The sequence below is a fragment of the Bufo bufo genome, chromosome 3 (genome assembly GCF_905171765.1).
Source record: "Bufo bufo chromosome 3, aBufBuf1.1, whole genome shotgun sequence".
In the NCBI taxonomy this organism is placed as follows: domain Eukaryota; kingdom Metazoa; phylum Chordata; class Amphibia; order Anura; family Bufonidae; genus Bufo; species Bufo bufo.
Window position 1 is genome coordinate 235,666,936 of NC_053391.1, and position 25,859 is coordinate 235,692,794.

Sequence of the window (25,859 nt, forward strand, 5' to 3'; positions counted from 1 at the left end):
TGTCACGCATGAGCTGCCACTGGCTGACATCGAAGTTGCACAGGGTAGTACTCCTGTCCCCTTGGATCATCAAGAATAGTGATAAGCGGCAGGGGTAATATTCGTTATAATTTAAAAACAAGAATATATAGCAATATAGCGAATATTCGAAAAAAAAAAAAAATATATAGAGCAATTTAGCTAATATAGTGCTATAATATAAGTGCTCTGAAGTTCAGATTGGAAAAAAATTACAACTATTAAAAAAAAAATTATAGCACTATATTAGCTAAATTGTTCTACATTAGTTTTTTTTTCGAATATTCGCTATATTGCTTTATATTCTTGTTTTAGAATATTACAAATATTCGAAAAAACTAATATATAGCACTATATCGAATAAGAGTTCCCATCACCATGGGAATTCCTGCGGGTTAGAATATACCATCGGATCTGAGTTTTCACAATCTCATTGATTCTCATTATGAAAATTCGCATAACGAAAATTCGCAATCAACACTACTCCTAAAGTCAAAGATATTGTAGCCTTCTCATTGGCACACAAGCTAGAAGCAGGGAGGGATCATGTGTACTGATTAAAAAAATATCTAATATTTGAAATTACGAATATATATCACTATATTCTAAATATTCGCGAATTCTCGAAGTGCCGATATTTGCGATAAAAATTTGCAATTCAAATATTCGTGATCAACACTAATCAAGAAATCGTTTATGGCATTTCTCTGTTCTTATAGTCGGTCCAACATATGGAGGGTAGAATTCCAACGGGTGGAAACGTCGTATATCAGTCTATGTTGGGGGATGCCGTTCTGCCGCTCCAGCTCAAGGAGGGTGTGCTTTGCGGTGTACGAGTGGCTGAAGTGCGTGCAAGTTTCCTGGCCATTTGTAGGATGTCTTGAAGATGGGTGGATAACTTCAGGAAACGCTTGACAACCAATACACACATGTGCCATGCAGGGCGCATGGCTCAGCCCTCTTTGACGCAGCACCGACACCATATTCTTCCCGTTGTCGGTCACCATGGTTCTGATTTTGAGTTGTCGTGGAGAAAGCCAGGATTCTATTTCTTGATCAAGGACACGGAGTAGTTCCTCCCCTGTTACTCCATTCGCCCAGGCAAACGAGGTGCAGAACAGCATGACACCGCCGTGCCCTGCACATGTGGTATGCTGGAGGAGCACTGTGAATTGTCCCTGCAGTGTAGGCTGAGGACACAGTGGAGGATGAGGAGGCAGAGGCGGACATTGTCGCAGGACCAAAGGCGTGAGAACGTGGAGGCGGAAGCGGCATCACCTGGCCACGTTGCTGGTGTGGCTGTGCAGTTACCACATTCACCCTGTTGGCCGTAAAGGACATGTATTTTCCGTGATCATAGTTACAGCTTCACACGTCGGCACTGCCATGCATTTTGGCCTTTTTGGCAAAGAAATGACGGCTTGGGAATCTCCACCTCGGCTCGGCATAAGCCATCAGTTCTCTGAAAGGTGCAGAGTCCACCACTTGGACAGGGAGGGACTACAGCACCAGCAACTTGGCCAGGAGCAAATTCAGCTTCTGCGCCTTTGGATGAGTGCACACATAATGTTGTCTCTTGGCAATCGCTTCGGTAATCGATTGCTGACGGAATGACTGACGAGGAGAAGGAGGGCGATGAGCAGGAGCATCAGGACCAGCAGATGATGGGAAGGACAGACAGCTCCCTTTGGCTGAGGTGGTGGAGCCTTGACTGCCTGAAATCGGGTGCATGCCACTTGGTGATGCAGCAGTTGCTGTGGCAGGTTGGGCTACCACATCGGAGCCACGGTTCTCCCAGGCCACTTTATGGTGACGCTGCATATGTTGACGCAGGGCCGTGGTGCCAACATTGGCACCCTGGCCATGCTTCACCTTCCGTCCACACATTCTACAAATGGCCATGTTCACCTCCTCCGGGCTGCTTAACAAAAAACTGCCACACCGCCGAGTAGGTGAATTTAACCCCAACACTCCTCACTGACTGACTGCTACTGCCACTGCTTCCGTGAACCCCTGCACCACTACTTTCTTGGCAGGTAAGCTCATGCGAAGCAGGTGGTCTATCCCGGGCATGTTTGGCTCCCAAATTCCCACTGCTGCCACCCTGTTGACTCCCATCCACGCTAGCGACTTGCTGGCTCCGCCACTGCCTCACGGGCAAGCTGCCATCTTGTTCTCCCGATGATGATAAAGCCCCTAATTCACCTGGCTCCCAAGTGCGATCAGCTACATAATCATCTTCTACTTGCCCACCTACCGGAGGAAGCTGCGGATGTCTACTCCACATCTTGGCTGGCCAGTAGCTGCTGACTGTCCTCTAGTAGCTCGTCCTCGCTGTACAGGGAGTGCAGAATTATTAGGCAAGTTGTATTTTTGAGGATTAATTTTATTATTGAACAACAACCATGTTCTCAATAAACCCAAAAAACTCATTAATATCAAAGCTGAATATTTTTGGAAGTAGTTTTTAGTTTGTTTTTAGTTTTAGCTATTTTAGGGGGATATCTGTGTGTGCAGGTGACTATTACTGTGCATAATTATTAGGCAACTTAACAAAAAACAAATATATACCCATTTCAATTATTTATTTTTACCAGTGAAACCAATATAACATCTCAACATTCACAAATATACATTTCTGACATTCAAAAACAAAAACAAATCAGTGACCAATATAGCCACCTTTCTTTGCAAGGACACTCAAAAGCCTGCCATCCATGGATTCTGTCAGTGTTTTGATCTGTTCACCATCAACATTGCGTGCAGCACCAACCACAGCCTCCAAGACACTGTTCAGAGAGGTGTACTGTTTTCCCTCCTTGTAAATCTCACATTTGATGATGGACCACAGGTTCTCAATGGGGTTCAGATCAGGTGAACAAGGAGGCCATGTCATTAGATTTTCTTCTTTTATACCCTTTCTTGCCAGCCACGCTGTGGAGTACTTGGACGCGTGTGATGGAGCATTGTCCTGCATGAAAATCATGTTTTTCTTGAAGGATGCAGACTTCTTCCTGTACCACTGCTTGAAGAAGGTGTCTTCCAGAAACTGGCAGTAGGACTGGGAGTTGAGCTTGACTCCATCCTCAACCCGAAAAGGCCCCACAAGCTCATCTTTGATGATACCAGCCCAAACTAGTACTCCACCTCCACCTTGCTGGCGTCTGAGTCGGACTGGAGCTCTCTGCCCTTTACCAATCCAGCCACGGGCCCATCCATCTGGCCCATCAAGACTCACTCTCATTTCATCAGTCCATAAAACCTTAGAAAAATCAGTCTTGAGATATTTCTTGGCCCAGTCTTGACGTTTCAGCTTGTGTGTCTTGTTCAGTGGTGGTCGTCTTTCAGCCTTTCTTACCTTGGCCATGTCTCTGAGTATTGCACACCTTGTGCTTTTGGGCACTCCAGTGATGTTGCAGCTCTGATATATGGCCAATCTGGTGGCAAGTGGCATCTTGGCAGCTGCACGCTTGACTTTTCTCAGTTCATGGGCAGTTATTTTGCTCCTTGGTTTTTCCACACGCTTCTTGCGACCCTGTTGACTATTTTGAATGAAACGCTTGATTGTTCGATGATCACGCTTCAGAAGCTTTGCAATTTTAAGAGTGCTGCATCCCCAGAGGCGTATCTAGTGAAAATGGCGCCTATGGCAAGCACTGAAACTGCGCCCCTGTCAAAATATTTTAAACCCATCTTTCAGATAACCTTAACAAAAAAAAAAACACGATAGCTCTTTTGTAGAACCCCCATAAAAACTTACAGTTACTTGACTTGGCCCTTGGGGATCTCGGACGCCACTTCAACACTTTGGCCGGGGGCTCGGCGGAGCTGATGTTGTGCTTTAACCTAATGAGAAAGATTTCATAATAAGGATTTGGAGAAAGGGCAGAAGGATAGCAGAGCAGGGAGAGGCTGGTGCTGCTACTAGGGGGTCATACCATGGGGGAGTAATAAAGCCCACCATAATGCCCCCCCAGTAGTAATAATTCTCCTTATAATATGCAAAACATTTGTAATGCCCCCAGTTGAGCTAATGTTCCCATAATGTGCCAATATAAAATACCCCTTCTCAGTGCCCCCGTAGATGACCCCCATAGTGCCCCCCCCTTCCCCATAGTACCCACCATAATGTGTCCCAGTATAAAATGCCCCTATACAGAGCCCCCATATAAAATATCTTCTTTTTTAGCCTCAGTAGATGCCCCTATAGTGCCCCCCAATAATCTGCAGTAAGATGTGCCCCCATAGATGCCCCCAATCATGTGCCAGTAATAAGAGCCCCCCCACCATCATGTGCCAGTAGCCAGAGCCCCCCCATATCATGTCAGTAGCCAGAGCCCCCCATATCATGTGTCAGTAGCCAGAGCCCCCCATATCATGTGCCAGTAGCCAGAGTGCCCCCAATCATGTGCCAGAAATAAGAGCCCCCCCACCATCATGTGCCAGTAGCCAGAGCCCCCCATATCATATGCCAGTAGCCAGAGCCCCCCCATATCATGTGCCAGTAGCCCCCCTTATGTGCCAGTAGCCCCCCTATGTGCCAGTAGCCCTCCTTATCATGTGCCAGTAGCCCCCCTTATCATGTGCCAGTAGCCCCCTTATCATGTGCCAGTAGCCCCCCTTATCATGTGCCAGTAGCCCCCCTTATCATGTGCCAGTAGCCCCCTATATCATGTGCCAGTAGCCAGAGCCCCCCCATATCATGTGCCAGTAGCCAGAGCCCCCCCCCCACCATCATGTGCCAGTAGCCAGAGCCCCCCCATATCATGTGCCAGTAGCCAGAGCCCCCCCATATCATGTGTCAGTAGCCAGAGTGCCCCCATATCATGTGCCAGTAGCCAGAGTGCCCCCATATCATGTGCCAGTAGCCCCCCATATCATGTGCCAGTAGCCCCCCTTATCATGTGCCAGCCCAGTAGTCCCCCCTTATCATGTGCCAGCCCAGTAGTCCCCCCTTATCATGTGCCAGCCCAGTAGTCCCCCCTTATCATGTGCCAGCCCAGTAGCCCCCCTTATCATGTGCCAGCCCAGCCCAGTAGTCCCCCCTTATGTGCCAGCCCAGTAGCCCCCCTTATGTGCCAGCCCAGTAGCCCCCCTTATCATGTGCCAGCCCAGTATTGTACCTATATAAAAAAATAAAAAAAAATAATACACTTATACTTACCTCCAGCAATGCGATGCGATGCAGGCCACCTCTTCCGTCTGTGTGTCCCTCGCTATACGGCTCAGGCGAAGCGATGACGTCATCGCGCCATCACCGGCCTCTGATAGGCTGCCAGCACTAAGCCGGCAGCCTATCAGAGGAACAGGAGGGGACACACCTCTCCCTCCTCTGCCGCAGCACAGACAGGCATCTGTATTGCCGTCCTGAGGACGGCAATACAGATGACTATGGAGATGAGCGCTTCCGCAATGGAGGCGCTCATCTCCTGCTCTGCCCTGCCGCCGGCCGCGGCCGCCCCCACTTGTCACCAGGGCCGCAGCGCTGGGGTGCGGGGCCCGGGCACCCACTGCACCCCGTGTAGGATCGGCCCTGGTCGCCCCCCCCGCTTGGCGCCTATGGCACTAGCCATGGCTGCCATAGCTTGGATACGCCACTGTGCATCCCTCTGCAAGATATCTCACTATTTTTGACTTTTCTGAGCCTGTCAAGTCCTTCTTTTGACCCATTTTGCCAAAGGAAAGGAAGTTGCCTAATAATTATGCGCACCTGATATAGGGTGTTGATGTCATTAGACCACACCCCTTCTCATTACAGAGATGCACATCACCTAATATGCTTAATTGGTAGTAGGCTTTCGAGCCTATACAGCTTGGAGTAAGACAACATGCATAAAGAGGATGATGTGGTCAAAATACTCATTTGCCTAATAATTCTGCACACAGTGTATAGTGGAGCTGAGCTCACAGCATATAATACTTCTCTGGCTGAGGAAACAGAAAAGGACAGAGGCAGGTTGAGGAGAGGTGAGGGTACAGGGCCTGCTTCCGGGCCATGCCAACTAAGGGTTGTGTCTGACGAACCCACCAACTCTTGGCTGGGGGTGTCTGATGTCACTTGGGATGAAGTCGATGACTGAGTCAACCATTCAAGAATCACTGGGTTGCTGGTCAAGACACGACCGCTAGATGACACTGAGAGCTCAGGCCTCTCACTGTGACTCCTGCTGCCACGCCCCCTCACACTGCTGCGACCTGTGCCTTCGCCAGAAACATTTAGGATTCTGCCACTCCCGTGTGCAGAGCCTGGCACTACTGTCTGACACACTGTTAGATCAAATAAATAAATAGGAAATGAAAACACCCCAAAAAAGTCAGTAATTTTCTCACTTCACCACACAACTGCTAATAAGCCCTTTTTTTCCCCACTAGTACATGTGCAGCATCCCACTACGTGTGTGTGGGCACTGCTTAAAAGCACTTTTTACCTTTTACTGTGTTGTAATGTATGATTTTGTATTTATGTATCTGCAAAATCCCTGTTACCAGGCAGATTAGGTATAATTTATACATCCCGCCACTAGATGGGGGATAAAGTTCAGGTCTTATATATACCTAGGTCCGGCCTAGTGGGTCAGATAAGAAAATGTAGTTCAGAAGAGAGCAGATCTGAGGAGGTCAGATCAGATTAGTGGAAGAAAATGTAGAGTGAAGACTTCATGACACAGATTAGTGAGTGGAGCCAACTTCGCTAGGAGGTGATACTCAGATGTGAGGCGCAGAAGAGCATTTTCCTTCTGTGGCCGGACTATAGACTTGCATCCCTGACCAGTAGGAGAAGAGTTTGCCTCCCTGGAAAAGAAACAAGCTTTCCTAAGGAATCATCGGTGATAAGAGACATTATTGAGGGCCACAGACACCTTTTCATGGTGGAGGATTTATAGCTTCAGGCAGCCACACCAAACTTCTGAGAGACAGTTGAGTTTTCCTGTCTAAATATTCAGCTTGTAGGGAAAGACAAGGAATAGGATCCCACACATCTAATGGAACCAGGTACACCTAACCCACTGCTCCCAAAACTAAAAACCTGAAAAGCCTAGAAACAGTGGATTTTCAGAATCAACTCTGTACCATCAAGAAACTGCATTTTTGTACTGCTGCAACCAAAGACATCTAAAGTAAAAGTTGTGAGTTGAATTTCACCACTGTCTACCTCATTATTACCACTATTGGTTGTACCACCATTAACGGTACGGGCGTCACGACAAAAACCATCAAGGACTCAGCCGCAACAAGCACCCTAAGCACCCCTAACATCAAGGGCACCTCAACCACCATCTTGGCTGATGCTTCCCTACACAGAGCCCCGGAGGATTTCGTGCTGTCCACCTCAACACTGTGCTGCCAGCCCAGGGAGGCTTTCTGCTAACCGTGAGTAAACTGATGAACTGTGTGTTATATTATTTGGCCCCTCATCGGTCCACCATGCACCTCACGTATTGCCCCTGCGACTGGCTGGCTGCACATGCCAAAAAGGGCTTTAGAACATAACTGCACTGCTGAACGGCAAACAGGCCCTTATTTTTTTTTCACTTATACATGCCACAAAAGGCTTTAGAACATAACTGTACCGCTGAATGGCAAATATATATATTTTTTTACACTAATACATGCCAAAAAGGGCTTTAGAACATATAACTGCACCGCTAAACAGCAAATAATATATTTTTTGCCACTAATTCACGCCAAAAAGGGCTGTAATTTTCTCACTGCACCACAGAACGGCTAATAAGCCCTTTTTTCCCAACTAATACATACAAAAAATGGCTTTAGAACATATAACTGCACCGCACAATGGCAAATAAGACATAGAAATATTTCCTAATAAGAACGGTTTTCTGGAATTACAGATCTGTATAATGGCAATTTGGATCCCCAGTCAGTGCAGCAAGGTGTAATAGGATTGTTTCTATTACCCAGGCTGTAACCTCCCCTACTGAACCCTGTTCTGCTTCAATACTGTGTAAGGATTCCTCCCAATCCTTTCCCTGGACTTCTATTCAGCAAAACAAAAAAAGTTTTAAAGTCTTTTCTACCACTGTCCCTAACGCCTGCTGACGTCTCTCCCTGCACAAAGTATACACGAAAAAATGACTGAATCCAAGATGGCTGAGGCTATTTATAGGGTTGTGACTAGAGTTGAGCGAACACCTGGATGTTCGGGTTCGAGAAGTTCGGCCGAACTTCCCGAAAATGTTCGGGTTCGGGATCCGAACCCGAACCGAACTTCGTCTCGAACCCGAACCCCATTGAAGTCAATGGGGACCCGAACTTTTGGGCACTAAAAAGGCTGTAAAACAGCCCAGGAAAGAGCTAGAGGGCTGCAAAAGGCAGCAACATGTAGGTAAAACCCCTGCAAACAAATGTGGATAGGGAATTGAATTAAAATAAAAATAAAAAAAATAAAAATGACCCAATATCAATTGGACAGAGGTCCCAAAGCAGAGAATCTGGCTTCACGTCAGCAGAGAATCAGTCTCTTCATGCCATAGCAAAGAATCTGGCTTCATGTCAGCAGAGAATCAGTCTCTTCATGCCATAGCAGAGAATCTGGCTTCATGTCACCCACCACTGGAAGAGGCCACTGTCACAAATTTAGGCCCCGGCACCCAGACAGAGGAGAGCGGTCCTGTAACAGAGAATCTGGCCTTATGTCAGCGCAGAATCTGTCTTCATGTCATAGCAGAGAATCAGGCTTCACGTCACCCACCACTGGAACAGGCCACTGTCACACATTTAGGCCCAGGCACCCAGGCAGAGGAGAGAGGTCCCGTAACAGAGAATCTGGCCTTATGTCAGTGCAGAATCAGTCTTCATGTCATAGCAGAGAATCAGGCTTCACGTCACCCACCACTGGAACAGGCCACTGTCACACATTTAGGCCCAGGCACCCAGGCAGAGGAGAGAGGTCCCGTAACAGAGAATCTGGCCTTATGTCAGCACAGAATCTGTCTTCATGTCATAGCAGAGAATCAGGCTTCACGTCACCCACCACTGGAACAGGCTACTGTCACACATTTAGGCCCAGGCACCCAGGCAGAGGAGAGAGGTCCCGTAACAGAGAATCTGGCCTTATGTCAGCGCAGAATCTGTCTTCATGTCATAGCAGAGAATCAGGCTTCACGTCACCCACCACTGGAACAGGCCACTGTCACACATTTAGGCCCAGGCACCCAGGCAGAGGAGAGAGGTCCCGTAACAGAGAATCTGGCCTTATGTCAGCACAGAATCTGTCTTCATGTCATAGCAGAGAATCAGGCTTCACGTCACCCACCACTGGAACAGGCCACTGTCACACATTTAGGCCCAGGCACCCAGGCAGAGGAGAGAGATCCCGTAACAGAGAATCTGGCCTTATGTCAGCGCAGAATCAGTCTTCATGTCATAGCAGAGAATCAGGCTTCACGTCACCCACCACTGGAACAGGCCACTGTCACACATTTAGGCCCAGGCACCCAGGCAGAGGAGAGAGGTCCCGTAACAGAGAATCTGGCCTTATGTCAGCGCAGAATCAGTCTTCATGTCATAGCAGAGAATCAGGCTTCACGTCACCCACCACTGGAACAGGCCACTGTCACACATTTAGGCCCAGGCACCCAGGCAGAGGAGAGAGGTCCCGTAACAGAGAATCTGGCCTTATGTCAGCGCAGAATCTGTCTTCATGTCATAGCAGAGAATCAGGCTTCACGTCACCCACCACTGGAACAGGCCACTGTCACATATTTAGGCCCAGGCACTCAGGCAGAGGAGAGAGGTCCCGTAACAGAGAATCTGGCTTCATGTCAGCGCAGAATAAGTCTTCATGTCATAGCAGAGAATCAGGCTTCACGTCACCCACCACTGGAACAGGCCACTGTCACACATTTAGGCCCCGGCACCCAGACAGAGGAGAGGTTCATTCAACTTTGGGTTGCCCCGCAATATAATGGTAAAATGAAATTAAAAATAGTATTGAATGAGGAAGCGCAGAATCTGTCAGCGCAGAATCAGTCTTCATGTCATAGCAGAGAATCAGGCTTCACGTCACCCACCACTGGAACAGGCCACTGTCACAGATTTAGGCCCAGGAACCCAGGCAGTGGAGAGAGGTCCCGTAACAGAGAATCTGGCCTTATGTCAGCGCAGAATCAGTCTTCATGTCATAGCAGAGAATCAGGCTTCACGTCACCCACCACTGGAACAGGCCACTGTCACACATTTAGGCCCAGGCACCCAGGCAGAGGAGAGAGGTCCCGTAACAGAGAATCTGGCCTTATGTCAGCGCAGAATCTGTCTTCATGTCATAGCAGAGAATCAGGCTTCACGTCACCCACCACTGGAACAGGCCACTGTCACACATTTAGGCCCAGGCACCCAGGCAGAGGAGAGAGGTCCCGTAACAGAGAATCTGGCCTTATGTCAGCGCAGAATCTGTCTTCATGTCATAGCAGAGAATCAGGCTTCACGTCACCCACCACTGGAACAGGCCACTGTCACATATTTAGGCCCAGGCACCCAGGCAGAGGAGAGAGGTCCCGTAACAGAGAATCTGGCTTCGTGTCAGCACAGAATAAGTATTCATGTCATAGCAGAGAATCAGGCTTCACGTCACCCACCACTGGAAAAAGCCACTGTCACACATTTAGGCCCCGGCACCCAGACAGAGGAGAGGTTCATTCAACTTTGGGTTGCCCTGCAATATAATGGTAAAATGAAATTAAAAATAGTATTGAATGAGGAAGTGCCCTGGAGTAGAATAATATATTGTTAAGGGGAGGTAGTTAATATCTAATCTGCACAAGGGATGGACAGGTCCTGTGGGATCCATGCCTGGTTCATTTTTATGAACGTCAGCTTGTCCACATTGGCTGTAGACAGGCGGCTGCGTTTGTCTGTAATGACGCCCCCTGCCGTGCTGAATACACGTTCAGACAAAACGCTGGCCGCCGGGCAGGCCAGCACCTCCAAAGCATAAAAGGCTAGCTCTGGCCACTTGGACAATTTGGAGACCCAGAAGTTGAATGGGGCCGAACCATCAGTCAGTACGTGGAGGGGTGTGCACAGGTACTGTTCCACCATGTTAGTGAAATGTTGCCTCCTGCTAACACGTTCCGTATCAGGTGGTGGTGCAGTTAGCTGTGGCGTGTTGACAAAACTTTTCCACATCTCTGCCATGCTAACCCTGCCCTCAGAGGAGCTGGCCGTGACACAGCTGCGTTGGCGACCTCTTGCTCCTCCTCTGCCTTTACCTTGGGCTTCCACTGGTTCCCCTGTGACATTTGGGAATGCTCTCAGTAGCGCGTCTACCAACGTGCGCTTGTACTCGCGCATCTTCCTATCACGCTCCAGTGTAGGAAGTAAGGTGGGCACATTGTCTTTGTACCGGGGATCCAGCAGGGTGGCAACCCAGTAGTCCGCACACGTTAAAATGTGGGCAACTCTGCTGTCGTTGCGCAGGCACTGCAGCATGTAGTCGCTCATGTGTGCCAGGCTGCCCAGAGTTAAGGACAAGCTGTCCTCTGTGGGAGGCGTATCGTCATCGTCCTGAGTTTCCCCCCAGCCACGCACCAGTGATTGGCCCGAGCTGCTTTGGGTGCCACCCCGCTGTGAACATGCTTCATCCTCATCCTCCTCCACCTCCTCCTCATCCTCGTCCTCCTCGTCCTCCAGTAGTGGGCCCTGTCTGGCCACATTTGTACCTGGCCTCTGGTGTTGCAAAAAACCTCCCTCTGAGTCACTCCGAAGAGACTGGCCTGAAAGTGCTAAAAATGACCCCTCTTCCTCCTCTTCCTCCTGGGCCACCTCCTCTTCCATCATCGCCCTAAGTGTTTTCTCAAGGAGACATAGAAGTGGTATTGTAACGCTGATAACGGCGTCATCGCCACTGGCCATGTTGGTGGAGTACTCGAAACAGCGCAACAGGGCACACAGGTCTCGCATGGAGGCCCAGTCATTGGTGGTGAAGTGGGTCTGATCCGCAGTGCGACTGACCCGTGCGTGCTGCAGCTGAAACTCGACTATGGCCTGCTGCTGCTCGCACAGTCTGTCCAGCATATGCAAGGTGGAGTTCCACCTGGTGGGTACGTCGCATATGAGGCGGTGAGCGGGAAGGCCGAAGTTACGCTGTAGCGCAGACAGGCGAGCAGCGGCAGGGTGTGAACGCCGGAAGCGCGAACAGACGGCCCGCACTTTATGCAGCAGCTCTGACATGTCGGGGTAGTTGCGAATGAACTTCTGCACAACCAAATTCAGCACATGCGCCAGGCAAGGGATGTGCGTCAAACCGGCTAGTCCCAGAGCTGCAACGAGATTTCGCCCATTATCGCACACCACCAGGCCGGGCTTGAGGCTCACCGGCAGCAACCACTCGTCGGTCTGTTGTTCTATACCCCGCCACAACTCCTGTGCGGTGTGGGGCCTGTCCCCCAAACATATGAGTTTCAGAATGGCCTGCTGACGTTTACCCCGGGCTGTGCTGAAGTTGGTGGTGAAGGTGTGTGGCTGACTGGATGAGCAGGTGGAAGAAGAGGAGGAGGAAGCTGAGTAGGAGGAGAAGGAGACAGGAGGCAAAGAATGCTGCCCTGCGATCCTTGGCGGCGGAAGGACGTGCGCCAAACAGCTCTCCGCCTGGGGCCCAGCCGCCACTACATTTACCCAGTGTGCAGTTAGGGAGATATAGCGTCCCTGGCCGTGCTTACTGGTCCACGTATCTGTGGTTAGGTGGACCTTGCCACAGATGGCGTTGCGCAGTGCACACTTGATTTTATCGGACACTTGTTTGTGCAGGGAAGGCACGGCTCTCTTGGAGAAGTAGTGGCGGCTGGGAACAACATACTGTGGGACAGCAAGTGACATGAGCTGTTTGAAGCTGTGTGTGTCCACCAGCCTAAATGACAGCATTTCATAGGCCAGTAGTTTAGAAATGCTGGCATTCAGGGCCAGGGATCGAGGGTGGCTAGGTGGGAATTTACGATTTCTCTCAAATGTTTGTGAGATGGAGAGCTGAACGCTGCCGTGTGACATGGTTGAGATGCTTGGTGACGCAGGTGGTGGTGTTGGTGGTACATCCCATGTTTGCTGGGCGGCAGGTGCAAACTTTCCTCCAGAGGCAGAGGAAGAGGCCGAGGCGGCAGCAGCAGCAGAAGAGGCCGAGGCGGCGGCAGCAGCAGAAGAGGCCGAGGCGGCAGCAGCAGAAGAGGTAGCAGGGGGAGCCTGAGTGACTTCCTTGTTTTTAAGGTGTTTACTCCACTGCAGTTCATGCTTTGCATGCAGGTGCCTGGTCATGCAGGTTGTGCTAAGGTTCAGAACGTTAATGCCTCGCTTTAGGCTCTGATGGCACAGCGTGCAAACCACTCGGGTCTTGTCGTCAGCACATTGTTTGAAGAAGTGCCATGCCAGGGAACTCCTTGAAGCTGCCTTTGGGGTGCTCGGTCCCAGATGGCGGCGGTCAGTAGCAGGCGGAGTCTCTTGGCGGCGTGTGTTCTGATTTTGCCCACTGCTCCCTCTTTTGCTACGCTGTTGGCTCGGTCTCACCACTGCCTCTTCCTCGGAACTGTGAAAGTCAGTGGCACGACCTTCATTCCATGTGGGGTCTAGGACCTCATCGTCCCCTGCATCGTCTTCCACCCAGTCTTGATCCCTGACCTCTTGTTCAGTCTGCACACTGCAGAAAGACGCAGCAGTTGGCACCTGTGTTTCATCATCATCAGAGACGTGCTGAGGTGGTATTCCCATGTCCTCATCATCAGGAAAAATAAGTGGTTGTGCGTTAGTGCATTCTATCTCTTCCACCCCTGGGGAAGGGCTAGGTGGATGCCCTTGGGAAATCATGGCAGCAGAGTCTTCAAACAGCATAAGAGACTGCTGCATAACTTGAGGCTCAGACAGTTTCCCTGATATGCATTGGGGTGATGTGACAGACCGATGGGCTTGGTTTTCATGCGCCATCTGTGCGCTTTCTGCAGAAGACTGGGTGGGAGATAATGTGAACGTGCTGGATGCACTGTCGGACACCCAATTGACTAATGCCTGTACCTGCTCAGGCCTTACCATCCTTAGAACAGCATTGGGCCCCACCAAATATCGCTGTAAATTCTGCTGGCTACTGGGACCTGAGGTAGTTGGTTCACTAGGACGTGTGGCTGTGGCAGAACGGCCACGTCCTCTCCCAGCACCAGAGGGTCTACTAACACCACCACGACCATGTCCACGTCCGCGTCCCTTATTAGATGTTTTCCTCATTGTTCCCGTTCACCACAATTTTGAGAATGGCAAATTTGGGAATAGTTTTTCAACCCAGAACAAAAAGTGTGCTTTTACGGTCACTACAAATAACTTGACCAGCTAAAACAGTACAGATTTGGTTGAATAGAAATGTCAGCCCTGTTTTTTTTTGCGCTGTGTGACAGGTATAGGTTTAATCACAGAATCAGACTTCTATCTGCACGGTAGCGTGTGTCTTAGGTTTTTCTGAATGACACTATCTGCACCTTCAATGTAAGATATCCTTTTTGGGATAGATTTCAAGTAGGCCTCATAGCAGAAACTAGTTATTTTGAGAATGGCAAATTTGGGAATAGTTTTTCAACCCAGAACAAAAAGTGTGCTTTTACGGTGACTACAAATAACTTGACCAGCTAAAACAGTACAGATTTGGTTGAATAGAAATGTCAGGCCTGTTTTTTTTTGCGCTGTGTGACAGGTATAGGTTTAATCACAGAATCAGACTTCTATCTGCACGGTAGCGTGTGTCTTAGGTTTTTCTGAATGACACTATCAGCACCTTCAATGTAAGATATCCTTTTTGGGATAGATTTCAAGTAGGCCTCATATAGCAGAAACTAGTTATTTTGAGAATGGCAAATTTGGGAATAGTTTTTCAACCCAGAACAAAAAGTGTGCTTTTACGGTCACTACAAATAACTTGACCAGCTAAAACAGTACAGATTTGGTTGAATAGAAATGTCAGGCCTGCTTTTTTTTGCGCTGTGTGACAGGTATAGGTTTAATCACAGAATCAGACTTCTATCTGCACGGTTGCGTGTGTCTTAGGTTTTTCTGAATGACACTATCTGCACCTTCAATGTAAGATATCCTTTTTGGGATAGATTTCAAGTAGGCCTCATATACCAGAAACTAGTTATTTTGAGAATGGCAAATTTGGGAATAGTTTTTCAACCCAGAACAAAAAGTGTGCTTTTACGGTCACTACAAATAACTTGACCAGCTAAAACAGTACAGATTTGGTTGAATAGAAATGTCAGGCCTGTTTTTTTTTGCGCTGTGTGACAGGTATAGGTTTAATCACAGAATCAGACTTCTATCTGCACGGTAGCGTGTGTCTTAGGTTTTTCTGAATGACACTATCTGCACCTTCAATGTAAGATATCTTTTTTGGGATAGATTTCAAGTAGGCCTCATATAGCAGAAACTAGTTATTTTGAGAATGGCAAATTTGGGAATAGTTTTTCAACCCAGAACAAAAAGTGTGCTTTTACGGTCACTACAAATAACTTGACCAGCTAAAACAGTACAGATTTGGTTGAATAGAAATGTCAGGCCTGTTTTTTTTTTTTTGCGCTATGTGACAGGTATAGGTTTAATCACAGAATCAGACTTCTATCTGCACGGTAGCGTGTGCCTTAGGTTTTTCTGAATGACACTATCAGCACCTTCAATGTAAGATATCCTTTTTGGGATAGATTTCAAGTAGGCCTCATATAGCAGAAACTAGTTATTTTGAGAATGGCAAATTTGGGAATAGTTTTTCAACCCAGAACAAAAAGTGTGCTTTTACGGTCACTACAAATAACTTGACCTGCTAAAACAGTACAGATTTGGTTGAATAGAAATGTCAGGTCTATTTTTTAGGCGCTGGGTGACAGGCTCAACTTGCCCCTGATGTAGTATATGGCCAAAAAATAACCACACTATTGATGGTTAAATGCACTTGGGTGACACAGGCTCAGCCTGCACCAGATGTAGTATATGGCCAAAAAATAACCAGACTGTTGATGGTTAAATGCACTTCGGTGACACAGGCTCAGCCTGCAGCTGATGTAGTATATGGCCAAAAAATAACCAGACTGTTGATGGTTAAATGCACTTCGGTGACACAGGCTCAGCCTGCAGCTGATGTAGGATATAGCACAAAATAACCACACTATTGATGGTTAAATACACTTGGTGATAGCTTGTGCTGGCGCACCACAAGTCACAAAATGGCCGCCGATCACCCCAGAAAAAAGTGATCTAAAAACGCTCTGGGCAGCCTCAAAAAAGTGAGCAAGTCGATATTAGCACTTCAATGATCCACAGCTGCAGATCGATCACAGAATGAAGTCTTTTGGAGGAGTTAATCTTCCTAATCTCGCCCTAACGTCGCAGCTGCAACCTCTCCCTATGCTTGAATCAGCAGAGTGACGTGCAGCGCAACGTGACCCAAGCTTATATAGAGGCTGGGTCACATGCTGCACTGGCTAATCACAGCCATGCCAATAGTAGGCAAGGCTGTGATGGCCTCTTGGGGCAAGTAGTATGACGCTTGTTGATTGGCTGCTTTGCAGCCTTTCAAAAAGCGCCAAGAAAGCGCCGAACACCGAACCCGAACCCGGACTTTTACGAAAATGTTCGGGTTCGGGTCCGTGTCACGGACACCCCAAAATTCGGTACGAACCCGAACTATACAGTTCGGGTTCGCTCATCCCTAGTTGTGACATCACAGGGCTGGCTGGCTGCATGCATGGCATTGTGGATGATCCCTCGTTCCCAGAGTTCCTTGCTCCATGTCCTAACACGTGCATCAGCCATTTTAGGAAAAAATGTGATTCATTACCACGAATAATGAGGAAATTCGGAGCAAATCAAATTTTTCCTGAAATTCGGTTTGAATTTCACTTCGTCAACTTTGATTCGCTCATCTCTAATGGCAATGCTGGTCATTATTGATTGTCATATATTTACCTATCAGTTTTTTTCTTTCCTTAAGGTACTTGTCGATCTGTTCCTCGCTACCAATATGCAGAACTAGTAGAGCTGACTACAGAATTAAGTTTTCCTGAAGGAACAATATTGAAGTACAGATGTAAGGAAGGCTATGAACCTATTCCTAGTGCAGTCAATACAGTCACGTGTTTAGGACTGCGCTGGTCTTCTTCTCCTGAGTTCTGTAAACGTATGTATACTTTTATTAATATTAGATTTATACAGTACATACGTTTATTAATATATATGTAAAGTCTTTAAAAATGTATGCAAGTTAAGCTTAAAGTGGACCTGTCATTATACTTTAACATACAAACCGGAGTCCAAAATAGTTGGGACACTATACAAATCGTGAATAAAAACTGAATGCAATGATGTGGAGGTGCCAACTTCTAATATTTTATTCAGAATAGAACATAAATCACGGAACACAAGTTTAAACTGAGAAAATGTACCATTTTAAGGGAAAAATACAGTATGTTGAATCAGAATTTCATGGTGTCAACAAATCTCCAAAAAGTTGGGACAAGGCCATTTTCACCACTGTGTGGCATCTCCCCTTCTTCTTACAACACTCAACAGACGTCTGGGGACCGAGGAGACCAGTTTCTCAAGTTTAGAAATAGGAATGCTCTCCCATTCTTGTCTAATACAGGCCTCTAACTGTTCAATCGTCTTGGGCCTTCTCTGTTGCACCTTCCTCTTTATGATGCGCCAAATGTTCTCTATAGGTGAAAGATCTGGACTGCAGACTGGCCATTTCAGTACCTGGATCCTTCTCCTACGCAGCCATGATGTTGTGATTGATGCAGAATGTGGTCTGGCATTATCTTGTTGAAAAATGCAGGGTCTTCCCTGAAAGAGATGACGTCTGCATGGGAGCATATGTTGTTCTAGAACCTGAATTTATTTTTCTGCATTGATGGTGCCTTTCCAGACATGCAAGCTGCCCATGCCACACACACTCATGCAACCCCATACCATCAGAGATGCAGGCTTCTGAACTGAGAGTTGATAACAACTTGGGTTGTCCTTGCCCTCTTTAGTCCGGATGACATGGCGTCCCAGATTTCCAAAAAGAACTTCGAATCTTGACTCGTCTGACCACAGAACAGTCTTCCATTTTGCCACACTCCATTTTAAATGATCCCTGGCCCAGTGAAAACGCCTGAGCTTGTGGATCTTGCTTAGAAATGGCTTCTTCTTTGCACTGTAGAGTTTCAGCTGGCAACTGCGGATGGCACGATGGATTGTGTTCACTGACAATGGTTTCTGGAAGCATTCCTGAGCCCATTCTGTGATTTCCTTTACAGTAGCATTCCTGTTTGTGGTGCAGTGTCGTTTAAGGGCCCGGAGATCACGGGCATCCAGTATGGTTTTACGGCCTTGACCCTTACGCACAGAGATTGTTCCAGATTCTCTGAATCTTCGGATGATGTTATGCACAGTTGATGATGATAGATGCAAAGTCTTTGCAATTTTTCGCTGGGTAACACCTTTCTGATATTGCTCCACTATCTTTCTGCGCAACATTGTGGGAATTGGTGATCCTCTACCCATCTTGGCTTCTGAGAGACACTGCCACTCTGAGAAGCTCTTTTTATACCCAATCATGTTGCCAATTGACCTAATTAGTGTTAATTGGTCTTCCAGCTCTTCGTTATGCTCAAATTTACTTTTTCCAGCCTCTTATTGCTACTTGTCCCAACTTTTTTGGGATTTGTTGACACTGTGAAAATTGGAATCAACGTATTTTTCCTTTAAAATGATACATTTACTCGGATTAAACGTTTGATCTGTCATCTACGTTCTATTACAAATAAAATATTGACATTTGCCATCTCCACATCATTGCATTCAGTTTTTATTCACAATTTGTTTAGTGTCCCAACTTTTTTGGAATCCGGTTTGTATTATTTTGATAGCTCTGTGGGGTAATAGATCTAAAGACCAAAAAATATATTATCTACTATCAGAATACAGGATGGCAGTCTGCTGTATTCATAAGGGGAGCATCAGTTTCTTCCCATCTCCCTAACTAATGTTTGACTGTCTTTGGTAGACCACTGAGGTCAGTTATTGGTTACAGTGGTCATATGCTGTCGACGTGATGTCAGGGCTTCACCGACAGCCAGTGGCGTACATAGAGAAGTAAGGGCCCCATTGCAAAGATCAAACCAGGCTCCCCACACAGGACAGAAGGGTTTCTGCCTAAACCCTTTTCAATGATCCTTGGGCCATTTTTCCACTGCTTCATTTGCTAAAAGTTGTTCATTTAGAGGGTATTGACCAAGTTTTCACCTCCAGTAGAAGAGGAGATGATCCCAACTAAGACTGGGCCCCCTCTTGCTCTGGGCCCCATAGCAGTCGCATGGTCTGCCGCTATGGTAGTTATGCCCCTGTGTCTGAGAAATGTTTTTTTCCAGTCAATTACCCTATGATTTAACAAAATCTCGCAGCATGAACGATTGTATTGTATTCTGTATGTAGGAACCTATAAGGAACAATGCTTATAGGGTAAAATATCTCGGTACACAAGCAGCCTGTTATGTGCATAATCTGCTAACACAAATATAGTTTAATCATGTATAATTGTGTTCTAGGAAGACATGGTGACATTTTTGTGAAATTGTTTTGGGTTCAACTTTAACAGTTTTTTTTTTTGTTTTTTTTACTCAGCAATAACATGTGTAGAACCAAAAACTATTCCTAATGGAAGAATTATATCTGGCTCATTCCTTTATGGCAGTCATATAACTTATGCCTGTGAAACTGGGTGAGTAAAAGGAATAGTTTTAGAATATTGCTCTTTATTGCAAAATGTAAAATCAATTTACTGTATTTTCAAAATTGTAACACCAGACTATAGGACGCATACATGGAAATCACGGCACTTAACTGCAAGGTCCTTGAAGTAGGTTACCGACCCAATTAATTCAACAAGGATGCTCTACACTCTTCGATGCACTTTAGAATGAATTTTAATTCAAAACAGGGGATCAGATGGGATTATTTCATGTAGGCTGATTAACATTTTTTGTACTATGATTCTCATCAGACCAGCATACCATTATACAGTTGTGTTCAAAATTATTCAACCCCCACTGAAATTGAGTGTTTTGGCCAGTTTGACATTGATTTTGATCATTTCAGTCATCTTGTTTACAATTAAATCAAAGAGGCACTTGTAAGTCAGACAAATATAGCATAACATTTATAATGAAATAACCACAAATGTCTTTTTTGTGCTCACGTCATTATCAGTTTTATTCAACCCCCAAGTGACATTCAATCTTAGTACTTAGTACAACATCCTTTTCCAGTTATAACAGCTTTTAAACGTGAAGCATAGCTTGCGCGCTGCAACTGCTTTCTTTAAGTCCCACCAGAGGTTCTCAATCGGATTTAAGTCTGGTGACTGCGATGGCCACTTCAAAATGTTCCATCCTTTAATCTGCAACCATGCTCTAGTGGACTTGGAGGTGTGCTTGGGATCATTGTCCTGTTGAAAGGTCCAACGTCTCCCAAGCCTCAGGTTTGTGACGGACTGCATCACATTTTCATCGAATATCTCCTGGTACTGAAGAGAATTCATGGTACCTTGCACACGCTGAAGCATCCCTGTACCTGTAGAAGCAAAACAGCCCCAAAGCATGATTGACCCCCCACCATGCTTCACAGTAGGCAAGGTGTTCTTTTCTTCATAGGCCTTGTTCTTCCTCCTCCAAACATAGCGTTGATCCATGGGCCCAAACAGTTCTAATTTTGTTTCAACAGTCCACAGAACACTATCCCAAAACTTTTGTGGTTTATCCACATAACTTTTGGCATACTGCAGTCGACTCTTCTTATTCTTTGGAGACAGCAATGCGGTGCGCCTAGGAGTTCTGGCATGGAGGCCTTCATTACGCAGTGTGCGCCTTATTGTCTGAGCTGAAACTTCAGTACCCACATCTGACAAATCTTTTTTCAGTTCCTCAGCAGTCACATGGGGACTTTTCTCCACTTTGCGCTTCAGGTAGCGCACAGCAGTCGAAGTCAGCATCTTCTTTCTGCCACGACCAGGTAGCGTTTCAACAGTGCCCTTGAATTTGCGAATGATGCTTCCTATGGTGTCTCTTGGTATGTTTTGCAATCTTCTTATAGCCATTGCCCTTCCTGTGAAGAGAAATCACCTCTTCTCTTGTCTTCCTGGACTATTCTCTTGACTTCACCATGTTTGTAAACACACCAGTAAACGTCTAGAAGGAGCTGAGTATCACAGTCCTTTTAAATCTGCCTAATTGGTGCTTATTATGCTTGATTGCAGCTCCTTGACATCCACAGGTGTTTTCAATATCTGATCGAAAACACTTGAATGAACCTCTGTTCTTAAGAGCGGTAGTCTTTAAGGGGTTGAATATCTGTGTCAATAAAGAAATCACAAAAAAAAACATTCAAAAACAATTTATGTCATTTTAGTTGCATTTGGTTCTTTAAAAAGTCCTTGTAAGATTTCATTCTGAACACAATTACAAATGTACACTAATTTCCCTAAAACCCTTTACAGCATTGGGGGTTGAATAATTTTGAACACAACTGTAAATAGACAGTGTATAGGTAATATAAATTTTAAGCCATGCAGAGACATTCCAATTCTGCATAGTGGACAAATCTACAGGAAGATACACATAGTTGCTTAAGTACTATAGAGCAGCAGCAGCAAAGAATAATATGAAATTAGCAAAGGATCTATCACATATTCAAAGGGCATTCCCATGTCAGACATTGATGGCATATCTACAAGAAAACAAAAAAACTATAGTCATGATGTTCCCTTAAAAAGATACATTTTTATTAAATATCCTTAAAAAGAAAAATCTGTATGAATGATCCATCAATGTATCCCAAAGCATCCCAAAGTACTATAAAAATGCATCTAACAGTGCCAAAAATATAGACAATAATAAAACAATTAGCCTCAATTCGATGTAAGCAATTCTGAGTAAACAATCACTCCAACAGCAGTGTTATGATATAAGTATTCACCTATATAACATGGAAAATGGGAGAGAAAAAATAGCCCATATCACAGCAGACCAAGAATAAAGGTAAAATTGCTGCCTTGTCTGCAGTCTGACTGCTGGGATACTCATGTTGTAACTGTGGGACTACAAGTCCCAGCTGTACAGTACAATGACTTTGCTGATACACACAGGAAGAGAACCCCTCCAGTCTGTCAGCTTTGTGTTTGCAGGATGAGGAGTGAAGATCCTGTGCATTTATCTCTTCAGTGCCTGGAGAAGAGGAAACCCTGCAGATGCTAATTACCTGAAGCAGAGCCTTCAACCCCGCTTATAGTAGAAGGGGTTAAACTTTGCTGAAAAATGCAGTGGGAGGAGAGATACAGGGTAGAGAGCTCAGCCAGCAGATCGGAGAGTACAGGGGGCGAGGCTTGTTGCTCCAACCAGCACAGCCTTCACAGTGACCTTCTGTGCACAGAGGCAGACCTGCTGCTCCTGCTCCTCAGGCTTGTGCACAGAACGTGAGGTACAGGGTCAAAGTTTGCTCAATGATGATGTATAGGGGGGCGGACCGAACATCGCATATGTTCGCCTGCCGCGCCGAACGCAAACAAGCTATGTTCGCCGGGAACTGTTCGCCGGCAAATAGTTCGGGACATCTCTAATCAAGAATAGTGTTGATCGAGCACCAAAGTGCTTGGGTGTTTGGGTCGAACACCTCGGGATGCTCGGGTTCTCTACCGAGCACCCGAACACAATGGAAGTCAATGGGAGAACCCGAGCATTAAACCAAGCACCCCCTGCTCTGAAGAGGAGAGGTTGTCTGGTTCATAGGAAAAGGTCAGGAATTGATGAAAACAACACCGAAATAGTTCGGGAACAGTATGGGGAGGATGTCTGGATGCATCTTTGACTCCCAGGTCGCTGCTGGGAATGATGTTGTCCGAGTAGTACTCCACTTTTACAGATTGACAATAATACGCACAAAACCGAAGATAAAATCGATTTTAGAGGAAAAATTGTTAGAAAGCATTCTTTCCTGTATTTTTACTTGTATATAAAGTGCAAGTGCTGCCACAAATTACAAGGAATAGGCACTCAGATACAACCTGTTTATCACATAATGGAGGGCCTCATTCACATTGTGGTACAATTGTTCAGGTAGTGGGACTCCTACACTCACAAAGCCTATACACTAAGTGAAAGGGATTCCAAAAATTACAAGGAACCAGCACTCCAATAAACCCTTTATTACACATAAAGGAGGGCATCGTACATCCTTGAAAAATTAGGATTGATGGCCTGCTGGTGACCCTCTAAAGCATTACGGGGGAGTGCCTGCTGCTGATCTGACCATTGAAAAAATTATGGGCGAGGGCCTGCTAGTGAGCTGACCCTGTAAAACATTATGGTTGAGGGCCTGCTGGTGAGCTGACCCTGTAAAACATTATGGTTGAGGGCCTGCTGGTGAGCCGACCCTCTAAAAGATTGTAGGTGAGGGCCTGCTGGTGAGCTAACCCTGTAAAACATTATGGTTGAGGGCCTGCTGGTGAGCCGACACTCTAAAAGATTGTAGGTGAGGGCCAGCTGGTGAGCTGACCCTTTAAAGCATTATATGCGAGGGCCTGCATGTGAGCTGACCCTCTAAAAGATTGCAGGTGAGGGCCTGCTGTTGAGCTGACCCTATAAAACATGATATGCAAGGGCCTGCAGGTGAGCTGACCTTCTAAAAGATTGTAGGTGAGGGTCTGCAGGTGAGCTGACCCTCTAAAATATTATATGCAAAGGCCTGTAGGTGAGCTGACCCTCTAAAAGATTGTAGGTGAGAGCCTGCTGGTAAGCTGGCCCTCTAAAACATTATATGCGAGGGCCTGCAGGTGAGCTGACCCTCTAAAAGATTGTAGGTCAGGGCCTGCTGATGAGCTAACCCTCTAAAACATTATATTCGAGGGCCTGCAGGTGAGATGGCCCTCTAAAAGATCGTAGGTGAGGGCCTGCTGGTGAGATGACCCTGTAAAACATTATATGCGAGGGCCTGCAGGTGAGCTGACCCTCTAAAAGATTGTAGCTGAGGGCCTGCTGGTGAGCTGACCCTCTAAAACATTATATGCGAGGGCCTGCAGGTGAGCTGACCCTCTACAACATTAGGAGCGAGAGCAGACTAATAAGCGTTTTGATATGATGGAAGAGGAGGAGGAAGACGAGAAAAGGAAGACTGAACCATATACCCTTTTTGTGGTGGAAGGGGAGCATGGGAATACAGTGTATTCAGTACATTATAAAAAACACATTTAAAGTGCATTTATGTTCAGCCACTTTCCTCTGGTGGAGTAAAGAAGTAAGGGGCAATCCAGGCCTTGTTAATTTTTATGAGTCAACCTGTCAGCATTTTCAGTTGACAGTCGGATGCGTTTATCAGTTATTATGCCCCCAGCAGAACTAAATACCCGCTCTGACAAAATGCTGGCGGCAGGGCAGGCCAGCACCTCCAAGGCGTAGAGCGCCAGTTCGTGCCACGTGTTCAGCTTGGACACCCAGTAGTTGTAAGGCTGTCACGAGGGTGTCTAGAACCACGTCTGACTCCGTTATACCCGGGGTCAGGAAGTCGCAGCGGTTGGCTGCACGCTCTATTTAAGATAGGGCTGTTTTCCTTATGGTAGCTTTCTGGGTTTGCTTTGCAAACCCTTTTGGCTCACTCAGGGATCCGTAGCTCCTTCTCCTCAGCTGTTCCTTGTCCAGCACTCCCAAACCTCCTTATATTCCTCTCTCACACTTCTCTGGTTGCCAGAGATAGAGCTTCCTGCCTGGACATCTATTCTGACCTTCTGGAGCTGTGTTGCTGCGTTCTCTGGTAGTTGGTCCAGAACGCTACCCTCCGGATCCCTGTTGGACCTTTTTGGTCTATTGTGGTCGCCTACCTGGGTGTATGTGTTTGTCTGTTTTGTCTGTCCTCTCCCTGGTGTTTCCCTCTTAGTGATAGTGGTGCGGACTAGCGATCCCACCGGCCCGTTCACTATCTAGGGCTCATATTAGGGAAAGCCAGGGTTTAGGCACGTGATCGCCGCACGGGTGAGGAACCCGTCTAGGGACGTCAGGGCAGTCAGGTGCCAGCCGCAAGGTGAGTTAGGGGTCACCACCTTTCCCTCTCCCTTGGGCAGGGCTTTCCCTGTTTTCCTCCCTGTGCGTGACGTCGGTCATTACAAAGGCACAGAGGTATTATTGAGGACGCTGACATGGTCTGCTAAGTACTCCTTCACCATCTTCCAAAATTATTCCCTCCTTGTGACACTAGGCCGCGCATCAGGGTGAGGGTGCTGGCGGGGTGTTATGAAACTGTCCAAGGCTTTGGAGAGTGTTGCCCTGCCTCTGTTGGAACTGCTGTGTGTTCCGCTCGTCTCCCCTCCTCGGTTGCCCAAGGAACTATGTACTCTGCCGCTAGTGTTGTCAGCTGGAAATTTTTGGAGCAATTTTTCAACAAGGATCTTCTGGTATTGAACCATTTTGCTCGCCCTCTCCGCCACAGGACTGAGAGATGAGAAGATCTCTTTGTAGCGGGGGTCGAGAAAGGTGAACAACCAGTAATCGGTGTTGTCCAAAATACATAAAACGCGTGGGTCATGAGTATCACCCTGTGTAATGTCTTCCCCCATTTCCACCTCTTCCAAATGCAAAGCGTCGGCCTTAGTTGTGAGCAGCGAGCGTTTGAGTAGACACAGAAGTGGGATAGTGACGCTGATAATAGCGTTATTGCCGTTCACCATCTGTGTTAATTCCTCAAAGTTTCTTAAAACCTCACAGAGGTCAGACATCCATGCCCACTCCTCGCTTCTGATTAGCGGAAGCTGACTGGAAAGGCGACGACCATGTTGCAGCTGG

The 25,859-nt window shown here is 46.8% G+C and overlaps 2 protein-coding genes across 2 annotated transcripts in view; both read left to right on the plus strand.

Annotated features, from left to right (window-relative positions):
* LOC120995068 (C4b-binding protein alpha chain-like) overlaps positions 1 to 25,859 on the plus strand; it is a 694,048-nt gene that overhangs the window by 451,458 nt on the left and 216,731 nt on the right. The window lies entirely within an intron of this gene.
* Positions 1 to 25,859, plus strand: part of LOC120995069 (C4b-binding protein alpha chain-like) — a 362,014-nt gene that overhangs the window by 119,424 nt on the left and 216,731 nt on the right. Inside the window, exons 4-5 of the mRNA XM_040424050.1 lie at positions 16,985 to 17,170; positions 19,660 to 19,756. Of these exons, the coding sequence (XP_040279984.1) occupies positions 16,985 to 17,170; positions 19,660 to 19,756 (283 nt within the window). The remainder of the gene's footprint in view (positions 1 to 16,984; positions 17,171 to 19,659; positions 19,757 to 25,859) is intronic.